This window comes from Lates calcarifer, linkage group LG16_LG22 (genome assembly GCF_001640805.2).
Source record: "Lates calcarifer isolate ASB-BC8 linkage group LG16_LG22, TLL_Latcal_v3, whole genome shotgun sequence".
Lineage (NCBI taxonomy): Eukaryota > Metazoa > Chordata > Actinopteri > Centropomidae > Lates > Lates calcarifer.
In genome coordinates this window covers 6,342,340-6,355,158 of record NC_066848.1, presented here as the reverse complement: position 1 = coordinate 6,355,158, position 12,819 = coordinate 6,342,340, and the positions used below count along the sequence as shown (strand labels likewise).

At 40.3% G+C, this 12,819-nt stretch overlaps 1 protein-coding gene across 7 annotated transcripts in view; it reads left to right on the top strand.

Moving 5' to 3' along the window:
• Positions 1–5,485: 5,485 nt before the first annotated feature.
• The window catches only part of adgrb3 (adhesion G protein-coupled receptor B3), a 110,100-nt gene continuing 102,766 nt past the window's right edge, over positions 5,486–12,819 (top strand). For 2 of the 7 annotated variants that reach the window (XM_018693215.2, XM_018693217.2), the window contains exons 1-2: positions 5,493–6,136; positions 7,741–8,509. In XM_018693215.2, coding sequence (XP_018548731.1) covers positions 7,756–8,509 — 754 coding nt within the window. In that variant the 5' untranslated portion in view covers positions 5,493–6,136; positions 7,741–7,755. Of the gene's footprint in view, positions 6,137–7,740; positions 8,510–12,819 lie in introns of all 7 variants that reach the window. The other 5 variants (XM_051076932.1, XM_051076934.1, XM_018693214.2 and 2 more) reach the window with 5 other exon arrangements.

Below are 12,819 nucleotides of genomic sequence, written 5' to 3'. Positions count from 1 at the left end.
ATATACTAAGTGGATTCATCTATGCTATTAATGCTACTCTCAAGTATTTCGGTTAAGTTCAAGGTTCATCAATGCTTTTAGCTCTTCTGCCTGACAACATGCAGCAGCAAGGGTTAAAAGCAGTGCAGTCACCACTCTTAAAAGATGAGATCATATCACCCCTATAAAGCATTTTTACACTGTTGACTAACTGACTTTTAGATTTCTCCAATTACTGCGAAGATGCTGCAGGGTCAGAAGAACAGATACAGTACATTCAGACTGGAACTGCCATATGAGACAGACCTTGGCCTAATGTCTCTGAGCAGAGACGTTTCAAGACTCTGTTCTTACTGCAGAGGGTGCAGAGTGCACTATGTCAGTACACCATACATTTCACCTCATTAATCAAGCAAGGTTATTCTAAGTTTAAATTTAAAGCGGGGTTTAAGTTAGAAGAACATATCTCAGCAAATGAGGTAGTACAGAGTCTGTGAAAACATTTGATATACATTTTCACTTACAAAATAATGAAGTACATTTAAATTTTAATGTTTCTGGGCTGTTAAAAGTTTCATACACATTAAAATTTTTTGGACCTCTGAAACCTTGATTTATTGATAAATGACAAGTGAAAAAGTTATCCAATTGTGCATATTACACATATTGGACATATTATTGCCTGGTGGCAAATTTCAGATAATAAAGGATTCTTTTTATGGTATGTTTTTCTCTAGTGGGGCTCAGAGGGATAATTTCTCATTCAATATGACAATAAATGCAAATATGTGTAGTGTTATTTATACTGTTGCTGTTTGTAATGGAAAATCAAAACAATAACAGTATTAATGTCTTTCCTCAGCATTGTATTTGAGTGAACAACAGGTTCTTTCATTATATTCAAATTCAAATTGGGCTGCCAGCAGAAATAAATTTGGTTATTAATGCACAGGTATTGACAAGCAAGGATCATGGGTGTTAAGGAGTCAAAAGGCTCATATTCCACACATAGGAAGTCATTTTGACACATCGATTGCATGAGCAATATATCTTCAAAGGGGCTCAACTATGCATCTTTTTGACATTCATTGATTATCTCATACAGTTAACATACATTTCCCTTTGCACTCACTTGAAGTGTTTATGATTGCCATACAAGAAGAAGTGCAAGAACTGCCCTCAGCACTTAACCTCATCTCAACTACAGCACTCTGCAATTTCTGCAACAGTTTTTAATTAAATATGAAGAAAAATGGGAAAACAGCCCTACAAGGGATGCAAGGAAAGTGCCCACATTTTAATTTGTTAATAGAGCGGCACATCATTAGTGTAATGATTGCATCGAACCAACAGACAGAAGCCTGTATACACTGATGGTGACATCCAGTAGACATGACACATGGAGAGCATTACTGTAAGCATGAATCCATACTGCAAATAGTTTGTGAACATGTTAAAGGAGTCAAACTCAACAGAAGTGTTTGTGGATACCTCCAGTCTAAGAGTATGTCTAGACATCTTCACAAGTGATTATGCACATCTTTTCATCTCCCAGGATAGGTTACTGCTTTCTTATTTAATCATGTTTCTCTAAATAGTATGAGATCTGGGAGTTCTTCCTGGGAGATTATTGTTCTTTACATGAAACTGAGAAAGAGAGAGCCCCTCAACAAAAGTTGAGAGTCAGCCATGCCAGCCACTCTCTGAGCTTATACTTAAGCTGAGCAATTCTAAAAGCCTGCAAACACTCACAAAGATAATGCTAACATGCTGATGTTTAGCAGATGTGATGTTTACCATGTTCAGCATCCTGGTTCTGCCTAGCATACTTACATTAGCTAATTAATGCATAATTTAGAGGTTGGTGGGAATGCCATTAGTTTAACAAGAATTTGGCCATAAACCAAAATATTTGACAAAATGAAATTTGGACCTGCTGATGGCGCTAGATGAAAAGTCAGGGGATCACTTAAGTGATTACAAACATAAATGTGCATATGAACTTTCGATGTAATTCATCCAATGGTTGTTGAAATGTTTCACTCAAAAACTACAAATGTCAGCCTAATGGTGGCACTAGAGGAAAAGTCAGGTGACCAAAGTAAATTAAGATTCATTGTGTGGGAAACATAAATGTCTATACAAATTTTCGTGCTAATTCATCCAGTAGCATTTGAGCTTTCACTTGTTAAGTGAAAAATGTTATCTGCTGGTGGCAGTAGATGTGATGAGGATTCATCTTCTGGGGACCATGAATACCTCCTCCAAATTTCACTACAATCCATCCTATATTTGTCAAAGTGCTTTAGTGGCACACCAACCAAACACCAGACTAAAATTCCCAACCCTAGAGCTATGCTGCAAGTGTAGCTACAAACAGAAGGGTGACATGTTTTAGTACACAAGAGTCACTAAACCTGACTCTCCATGTATATGAAACTATATACTGCAGAGGACAAAGGCAGATGTACCATTTCTTCATGGCAATTTGCTGGAGAAAAAGTAGCAGTGCAGTTGTAAAGAGACACGAAAATACTCCCAGATCTGACCATTAAAGAAATATATAAGTTCTGTAATGACAAATGGTGTAATAACTTATTCCACAGCAGCACAGGAGGATACACAAAAGAATTCAGCATTTCAAGAAAAACTTCTTTCAGTCATGCTCATTTGGGGTTTACCAATAAGTCATCCAGCTGAGATTCCTACAGGGAGGAGCCCATTATCACTGTGCTCAAACAAATGTAACATATGGACTACCTGCTGGTGGCTGAGTTGAGCTGAAAGTCTGAATACATTTCACATTTCACTGTCTAGAGTGTCTGGAGACTTTACCCCATGTGTCTGCGGATGTGTGAATGTGTGGGGGGAATCTGTGTGCCTGTACTGTATGCACTGGTAGGTAGAATGAAAACCCATAATTTTGCTATGACAGCGATAGTTCACATTTTCTTAAAGCATTCACACTATAATGATTCATAATGCTGGTTTACATCAATAAACTGATGTTTATCACACGATCAATGGACTGATGTTTATCACATGAGATTTTGTAATGGACATGACTGCTGTAAAACAGCCATTATATCAAACAGACGTACTATTTGGCACTCACTCACTCACACACACACATACAGAAATGGAGGCTCAGTCATGCAAACACACACACACACAAACAGAAGCAGGTGATAATAGGGCTATTCTTCATGAGAGGTCATGAATAATTCAAAATCCATGATCTCAAACAGATTCTTGAGTTGACAGAATAATATGACAGATTCTGCTACTGCTATGAGACGAGAAAGATCACAGATGTTTTAGAGATTCTAATACCCAATACAATATCAAGATATTTCAGAAAATCCAAAACACATTATGAATGTATACATGTTTACAAATATATATTTTCTGCACCAGCTATTCAGTCTGTTTTACATGTAGTGATTGGATATCTTTTTGACTTGAACATAAGGCAGATTAAGTTCTCTCCAGAACACATTTTCAAAACATAACACAGACCACACAATGTTATTTATGTTATTTATTCATTTTTAACTTCCAAAAAATAGCAATGAATAAATCTTTTGTAAGAGACATCACATTATCATTGTAATTGCACAATGATGCACATTCCACTCTAGACCTGACTTCAGAGTCATGTCACCATTTCTTATTCTGCTTTGACTATGTGGAACTGCATTTCCTCATGAGTTTCATCTTTTCTCCAGGTTGCAAAATGACCAAATGTACAAGGTGCCATTTGGACTCTGGAAATGTCCTTGCAGGGGATAGCAATGGCAACGTTCCTGACACTTGGCAATTGGCCTCCCCATGAGTCAGTGGAGAGATACTTATTCTTTTTTCATTGTTCAATAAGGCTTTGCATGAATTTCTTCCACCTCTTAGCTTACCGAGCCAAAAGCTCCCTAAACGCCAAAGTCTTCATTATGGCCATGGAAAGTGGGCTGGCTCGAGGTCACCCCTGATGTTCCACTGGCTGCCTGGGGAAGACTGGAATTAGAAAGCTACCGCAGTCACAGGCCACGGCAACCAACCGGGCTGAATGACTCCAATCTCCTTTATAAGTTTGGCAACAGATTAACAATGTTGTAAACACTGCATGGTACAGGATGTCAGGGATATAAACAAGTTCTTTCAGATTCTCACAGTGCTGTGGCTGATGCTCTCTGTGTAGTTCTGCAGCATTCTTTGGAAAGGCTGGCTTACAAACACTTCACACAGAAACTTCCTGGAAATAAATAAACAAATAGGCTCTTCATGCAGCATCTGCTCAGATGGAAGGCATTCAGTCAAGGCTTGAAAAAGATGGCCAGGCTAATGAATGTTAACTGTGCACAGCAAAATGATTAGAGCAGCTGACCCAACCCTACAATAAACAGAAAAGTGGTGAAAACGTTATACAATTGTCCTGGAGAACAATTGCTTATATCTGCAGTGACCAATCTAATACCTCCCTTTTTGAATATGGGACTAATTGTAAATATCCATATCCATATATATCCATATCCAAAATGCATATGAAGATTGTAGGCCTACAATTATGAATTGCATCCATTATGTGCACCTGAGAATAAAATATCAATGAGAATAAAGGTCCTTCCTCCATCTTCAATGGGAAGACATTGTGATCAACAGATGACTGTAACTCCCAGTCTCCATGTCCTTTACAGTTCCATTATTCCCATGAATTCAGCCAATAGGCATTGAAGGCTATTGCAGAACCACTGATGCTGCTTTGTCAGTGACCAACTGCTGACGCCTGGAGCTTATATTGGATGTAATTGACTGTTGAATGAATGCTTCTCAGAAAATAAAGGGCAAAGCATTTGAAAGATGAAAAAAGCTGAGGGTTCCTTTAAGAGTTCCTTTATTTGTCACGTAGCTCATGAATACATTTTATTCTTACCTCTAATATACTGTAGGTTACATACCTAAGCATTCCCCTGAGAGCACACACGCTTGAGAAGATGGTGAAGGGATTTAAAAAAAACAGCAGTTGTGAGGTGCAAAACTACCCGGAGCAACTTTCCAAAGAGAGCACAAGTTGCCCCAAACGCATTTGTTCTTCCAGCAGCACGAAGGCGGCGAAGGTTAGGACGTGCAGCGTGCCGTACATCACCAACCAGTGAAAGAATCAAAATAAAAGCGGCTGTCACCCATCAGGAGAGAAGGGAAAAATTACACAAACACGCCAGCGAGGTTTCAGGTCCCACTGATTGAGCGCGCAGGTTGTGTTTAAGATCATGTCATTTTCATGCACTCCCCCTTTCCCCCCTTAAAAAAGTCCATGAAATATTCCTGTTTTGGAGAACGCTGCAGCAGCGAAGCGCGGCGTTGTCTGAGCACAACTGAGAGAGTCCAGTTCAGGGGGGAAACCCTTTTGACTCGAATTAAAGGGGGAGGCTGTATGAGGAAAAGAGAAAAGAAAAGAAAAGAAAAAACAGGGAGGAGGAGGAGGAGGAGGAGGAGGAGGGCAGGGAAGAAAGTGGTGGTGGTGCCAGACGCAGCGGCAGTAAGAAGCGTACGTACGTGCTTTATCTTAGCGGCAGAGTGTGTGACGTGATATTGCAGCCTGCTCCTGGAGCTCTGCAAGCACCAAGCAAAGCGCGTCTATTTCTCTCTCTGTTGTAACTCACTAGCCCCAAACATCTCACATCCACCCACCACGGATCCCGTTTTTCTCCCCCCCCTTTTTTTTCCCAGAGGGGGGGTTTGCGCGACTTGCTGGAGAAAACATTATCAGTGGGAAATAGAGACGCGGAGTCTGTCGAATTAATTTATGGTAATACTGTAAGAATTGCTCTCTTCTTTTCATCACTCCAAGAATTTCTTTCTCTCTCTGTCTCTGTCGGTCTGCCTCCCTCTCTCTCTCACCTCTCTCTCTTTCTCGGTGGCTGTCGTGTGTTGTTGCGCTCCGTTTTGATGGGAAAAACCCAGAAGAAGAAGAAGACGGGGGGATATGTGCGGGCAGACCGGAGTGTAACGCATTTTATTTTCATCCATTGAACCATCTTGTTGCGCCGGACTTCTTTTGTCGGGAATGGGGAGTATTGATTCACTGGAGGGCTGCAGAATTTATTTATAAAGGATGTGGTCAAGTATGTTGGAAAAATAGCCATAGCTTCCGCAGTGTAAGGTAAGATTATTATTATTATTATTATTATTATTATTATTATTGCATGAAGAACCGAAGCAGCTGAAAAGCTGATTTTCATATGTCATCTGTCAGTTAAAGTTTAGCTTCCTCCTGTTAAATGTTTGTCCTGTCTGTTCGGCATGATGGCTTTGGAGCTTTCATCCGCTCACATTAGTCCAGAGTGCTTAACAGATGATTTTTAAGAGCTGATCTCTCTCTTAAGAGGCAAAAATCACTTTAAAGTGCCGAGCGACGAACCGACACTGCATGAGATGTAGCCCGTGTCTCTATATTCAGATCTTCTCTCGAGACGAAATTGCTCTTAGAAGCCGAGGCAATAAAATCAGCGTCTCCTGACGACTGATTTCTCGTCTCCAGAATACTGATTTTCCGTGCAGCCTTGGCCATGAATCTTGCGGAAGGATGTGGAATCATATGGACTTATCGCGACCAAAAAGCTGATTTCACTCCACGCTGCTTCCACAAATCCTTATGTAACACATACATTATCCTAATGTAGTGTGACGGGCAGGTTTTATCATTCAAAAGGAGGAAGTTGGAGACATAAGTGCAAATTTATCTATTCTCTGCGTGGACTCTGGTATCTATAGCCTATTTGGGATTTCAACGCCTACACACACACACACACACACACACAGGCACACATGCACACACAGTTTGAGACACACGCACACACATGCACGTTCTGCTGTGACACTACTCACAGCTGCATTGCCTGTAGGATTAAAGCAATCAGGACATCGCATTGCATTCTCTCTCTCTTTCCCTCTCTCCATCTCTCTCGTTCTCTCACACAAACACACTTAGGCGCGCGCGCGCACGCGTGCAGGCTCGAACACACACAGTGGCTCTGGCACACACTCAGACATACACACGCACACACTGGCTCTTTATCAAATTGCATTGTCAAATATGTCGAGCCCTGAATTTCGGAGACATGCAGGTCGTGTAGTGGACCGAAAAGCGCGCAGAAGGAGAGAAGCCATAGTGACCAGGCGGGCGGCAGAAAGACAGTTTTTCAGTCTGTGAATTTATCTTCCTCACATTATCTAACTGTCGTGTGGGGAAAACGCACTAAATCACGAGGAAAACAGCTTGATTTGAAAAAGAACACGGTTACTGCGTAAAATGAGCAGTTGCACTCCACAGCTCGTGAGGACTGCACTGACTTGGATAATACTTTCACTGTTTGTCTTTTGATGTCAGATATTCTAAATAGCTATATTTGAATTTCTCCGGGGATGATGCCATTGCAAATACGACCCAATTAATAATGTCTAAATGACTCACATTATTGCATCCACCCCCCCACCACCCCTACACAATAAATAAATAAATAAATAATGGCTGAAGCGACCACAAGGTGGCAATGTTTGCACAAAGTATAGTAATGAAGGAGGCAGGATGGGGATGCAAGAGACACGCTGCAGAGGTTAATGTGTCTTTTTTTCCATTTTCATGGTAGGCCGTGATAAGAAATGTGTGAAGCACATCAGTCAGACTTGATAGAGATCATCTATCATGTTTCCTGTGTCATCTGCTTTAAGACTCCTATGTGTAATTCTCTCCATCTTTCCTTGCAGGCCAAATGACATAGGATGAAGGCTGTTCGAAACCTGTTGATTTATATATTTTCCACCTATCTTCTGGTTATGTTTGGATTAACTGGTGCCCAAGATTATTGGTGTTCCACTCTGGTCAAGGGGGTCATTTATGGATCATATTCGGTGACTGAGATGTTTCCTAAGAACTATACAAACTGTACATGGACGCTGGAGAACCCAGACCCAACCAAATACAGCATCTACCTGAAGCTATACAAGCGAGACTTGAGCTGCTCTGAATATTCTTTGCTTGCTTATCAGTTTGATCATTACTCACACGAAAAGATCAATGAATTGCTGAAAGTCAACGAGTCTATAGTGTACCTGTGCGATTCGAAGAATATTTATGTATTTTTGCTGTATGACAAGAATTTTGTTCAACTCCGGAGAGTTTTCCCTTATGATTATAATGGATTGACGCCCCAGAAGCTGGATGAGGAGGAAAAGTCCATTGTGGAGTTTTTGGTGTTGAATAAGGCAAGTCCTAGCCAGTTTGGGTGTCAAGTGCTTTGTACATGGCTGGAAAACTGCCTGAAATTAGAGAAAGGGACAGTGGAGACATGTGGGATCGTGTACACAAAATGCACATGTCCTCAGCATTTAGGCGATGGAGAATCAGAGAGTATGCTCATGCTCAACAATGTGGTTTTACCTTTAAATCCACAAACGGAGGGTTGCTTGTCACCCCAACTACAAGCTGGGCAGATCTGCAACCTGAGTGCAGAAGTGAAACGGCCTCCAAAAGAAGGTAAGTATCCTGTCATCTTCCTCCTTTATGCTGAAATAGATGTAGACTTAATGGACTACTGTATGTGTAGATAAAATAGTAATCATGTCAGTCAAATGTGCACGTCAATCACTCCCTTCTCTGCCCTTATTGCATGTTTGAAGTGTGATGGCCCATGAAACAAAGAGCACACATAGATATATAGACTGCAGTTGACTCAGAAATGTGTCAACTCGAAGTACAAAGCTGCCAGAGGAGTTGGGTGTAGTAAAGACCACACCAGCACAAACCAAACCACCTAAAGGGGGTCTTTCATTTGGTTGGATTGAATTCAAAATGCACCATCATTGCTGTGAATATAAAATGGCTGTTTTTGTACACATCAGCACAGAGTTAAAATGGCTGCAAATCCAAAGACAATTTTTTGTGTGTTTATACATTTATGTCAGTGTCATCCATACAGAGACTGACAGTGGTCAATATGGACACATCCTTTGGTTTTTATTGGCACCTATTTCCCATGGAGCGATTGGGATCATGGATGCAGCAGTGTCAGATTGGATCACTTTGCTCATGCAATGCAAGATTTAAAACCTTGTGGATATGATTTAATAGTTTAACTGAAATCTGTTGAAACTAATAATCAGACATATTTAGCTTTGATATTATTGAATAAAAGAGTGTTAGTATTTTCAAAGCTTTTCTATTTTATAGGGGTGCTACTTGTCCAGTGTTGCCATAGAGCAATGCAACGTGTTTTTGCTGTATGTTGGAACTGAGCAATAATCAACATATAGTAAAGAGCTTACAGACGAAAATGGCATTATCAGTAGATCCACTTGCAGTTGTAATTCACACATGCATAAATGCATACACAAAACACCTATACATCCACACATTTTCACAGGTAGAAAGCTGAATGAACATTCCTTAGTAAATGGTTATGATAAGGTCATAATGATTCTGTTCATTAGTGTCACCAGATAGCAGGGGGTGTTTTTGTAGTTAACACAATTGTGTAGCTCTTTGAATTACAAAGGGAGGCCTTCTTGACACATAGCTGCTTGCATTTTAACAGATAGCAGAGAAAAAAACCCCAGAGGAATACGCTACATTCCTCAGAGGTGAGGTGCGTTTACCATGAGACATAAAGGAGGGGCATTCATCACGGCACACTGAACCAAAAATAATGAGTCAACCTTTAGATTTTTTGGGGGAAAATAATGATAGCTGGAATGTTATGGAGCCATCTCCCTTGTGGCACTTACCAAAATAACAGTTGCTATAATAGCACCTTGGAGAACAGGTGGCAGTTTTCTAATCAAGAAGAACAGGTGAACATCGATCGTAGTAGTTCAGCTGTTTGGTTGACTCTTGCTAAGTGCTGCTACATGGTACATCCCATTTTTAGGCATGGTTTTGAGAGACACTAATACTAGAAATATCAGACATAGATACTACTGTGCCTAAGGTCTTTTTAATGCTTTTTAAGAGTTACTCCATATTTCAACATGATTTAAGTGGCTAGCCTCCATCAAGTTGGATGACAAACTCATTCTGAGTATCGTTCACCTACCCTTTCACTAGAGCCCTTAAGCAATAATGCATACAGTTTCTGGTGCAAATTACCATTACAACTCACCCTGCAGTCAAGTAGCATGTGCAGTGACATCAGAAAGTATGACTCAGCTGTGTATTTTTTCCCCAGATAATTTAATCAGTTAGTGAATCTTATGTTCAAATCACATATATTACCACGAAGCATTATGCTTATTTTCACAGAAAAATTCTCTGCTCCAAAATAACATTTGACATTTTTCTATCAGCATGTTAATAACAGCTTAAGAGCACAGCTTATTTTTTTTCCTCTCAGAAGATTTTCCACAAGCTTCTATTTATAGGGTCGGTTGATAGGAGGTTTGAATAAATCCGTTTTCATCTGGATAACGGGGAGATCACCACTGGGTTTAAAAGAGCACTGTGTCTCCTGTGGCATCATGGTGACAGAGTGGGTGTTCCTGATGAAGAATAAAGCATTACAAACAGTCGACAAGGGCTCCATTTGATAAAATCGCTTGTCTTTGATCTTCTCAGTTCCTGGTAGAGGATGGCTTCGTAGCACATCAAAGAAAAGCAAGGCTGGAGGTTGTATACTCTAGCCATGCCACTGAAATGCCCCACCAGTGTTTCACACAGACAGAGGATAGCAACATTTTAAAGGTTAAAGCTCTTAACTATTTAAGGTGATTATGCAGACAATGGACAGGCCACATTCCTTGGTACCGTGGCATTTTGAAAACAACAGTGACATAATGAAATCCTAAACAGATGCACTACTCGGATGACTCATTTATGCAGCTTTATTTTTATCACATTCTCCCATTTCATGAATAAAAGTTGTAAAAGGAGGCAGCACAATGGCGCAGTGGCACTCACAGGAAGACAAGATTTAATTCTCGGTCTTATTTTGTGTGAGCTCTGTGTTCATGTGGGTTTCCTCCCACATCCCACACATGCAAGTCAAGTAGGCTGTTTACTCCGAGCTGCCCACAGGTGAATGAGTAGTGACTGAATTGCTCTAATGTCCTGCTGACGTGTCCTTGGTGTTTTCTTGCTTTCAATCCAACAAATGCTCGGATAGGCTCCAACTAGTCTGAATTTTGGAGCAGAAAAATTCAAACTTGAAGTAAAAGGCTCTCTATCTCTATCATGTCATAGATTTAAATTTCCCTGGTGCATTTATTTTGAAAAGATGAATCAAGATCACAGGCATTCAGGAACCCGACAACAAGTACAATCTGACATTTTAGTGTATGTTTTGACCAAGCTATCTGCCCTTTCCCTGTCCAATCGTGCAGATCGCTGGTGTTTACATGACCACAAGCTTAAAGTCCTCAAATGCACATTGCACCGTTCAAAACATCCACAGATTGCACTTGGCTCGAGGAAATAAACATCATGAGGCATTGTCTTGTTCTGTGGCTCAGTCTACCAGTCTGCCCTTGGCTAGGGAAAAGTGTCTCATTCTTTGTCTGGTTTGGTTGGAACTTGCCAGTTTTCAAGGATCAGGGTCAAGGCATCTCATTGTTTGAAAGGAACGCACTCTGTTGCACGTCCTCCAAGATGTTGATTGTTAATGCCTGGAATGGCAATGTTCATGTCTAGATTCTTCACTATGATTAGAAAACTGTCTCATACAGATGATTGTGATCTTCCCGTTCCCTATAGTATTGACACTGAGAAGCTTTTTTTAAATATACAGTAATTCTTTTAAAATGAAAGGGGCAATCTGAGTTTTATCATCTAAACATTATTCTGATTCTGTCAGATATTTCCATTCATATAACCAGGCCCACCTCTACCCCCATTTTCTATTTCTTTGTTGTCATTGACTTGTGGGTAATAGTGGAAAAAGATGACAAATGTGACAGTGACAGTGCAATGCCTTCTGAAGATTAGGGTTTATAATTTGTTTCAAACACGATAATGCTACAAAAGAACTGAAGCTCATAAGTATGTGAAATATTCAAATAAATATTTTATGAGCCCACAAAGTGGGCCTCCAAATTCATTGTTAGCACAAGAAGTAGGTTAGTAACGACTATGATATCACAGATTTGAGTCCTGATCCTTTGTTTTCACTTGAGAGAAAATTGCTCACACTTATGAACATCGATTTGACTCTCTCATGCACTATGCAATATGTATAAGATATATCAATTCTTTATTTGGATTCTTGAGCTTTGTTTTACACGGGTATTTGATTAAAGTCATCCACACAGATGGAAATAAATTTCACATTTCTTGACTGCAAAGATTTTCATACTATCAGAGAGACATATCCACTTTAAGACCAAATGCAGATGCTTATTAGTGCAGTTGCAGATGCTTATTTGATCATTACAGTTTCTGACGACGCAGACCATGTGCCATGTGGAAAATGGCAATGGGATTTTATTGGCAAATGAAATGTGTGTGAAGCGTTCTAATGCACTGTCACCCGCCAAAGTCCTGAGCACTGCAGCAGCTCTGCCTTGCTGCCTTACATAGTGAGGCCTTTTATTCACTTTGGATCTCAGTCAAGTCACTCAGTAGTCACACTGCATTATGCTCACCCCCATTGTTCAGTACACTTGGAGGCCATTTTAGTTCCAATTCAGTGAAGGAGAGAGCTCAGCTCAACAACACAGAATCTGTTTGTTTTATCTTAGACATGCATTATTTGTCTGTAGCTATACTAAATATCTTGAATATCCCATGTCCCAGTTGTTGCTCGGATCCTGGGCTAAATTATTCCATCTTTTAAGAATGTCAGCCTGCTTTACACAGTG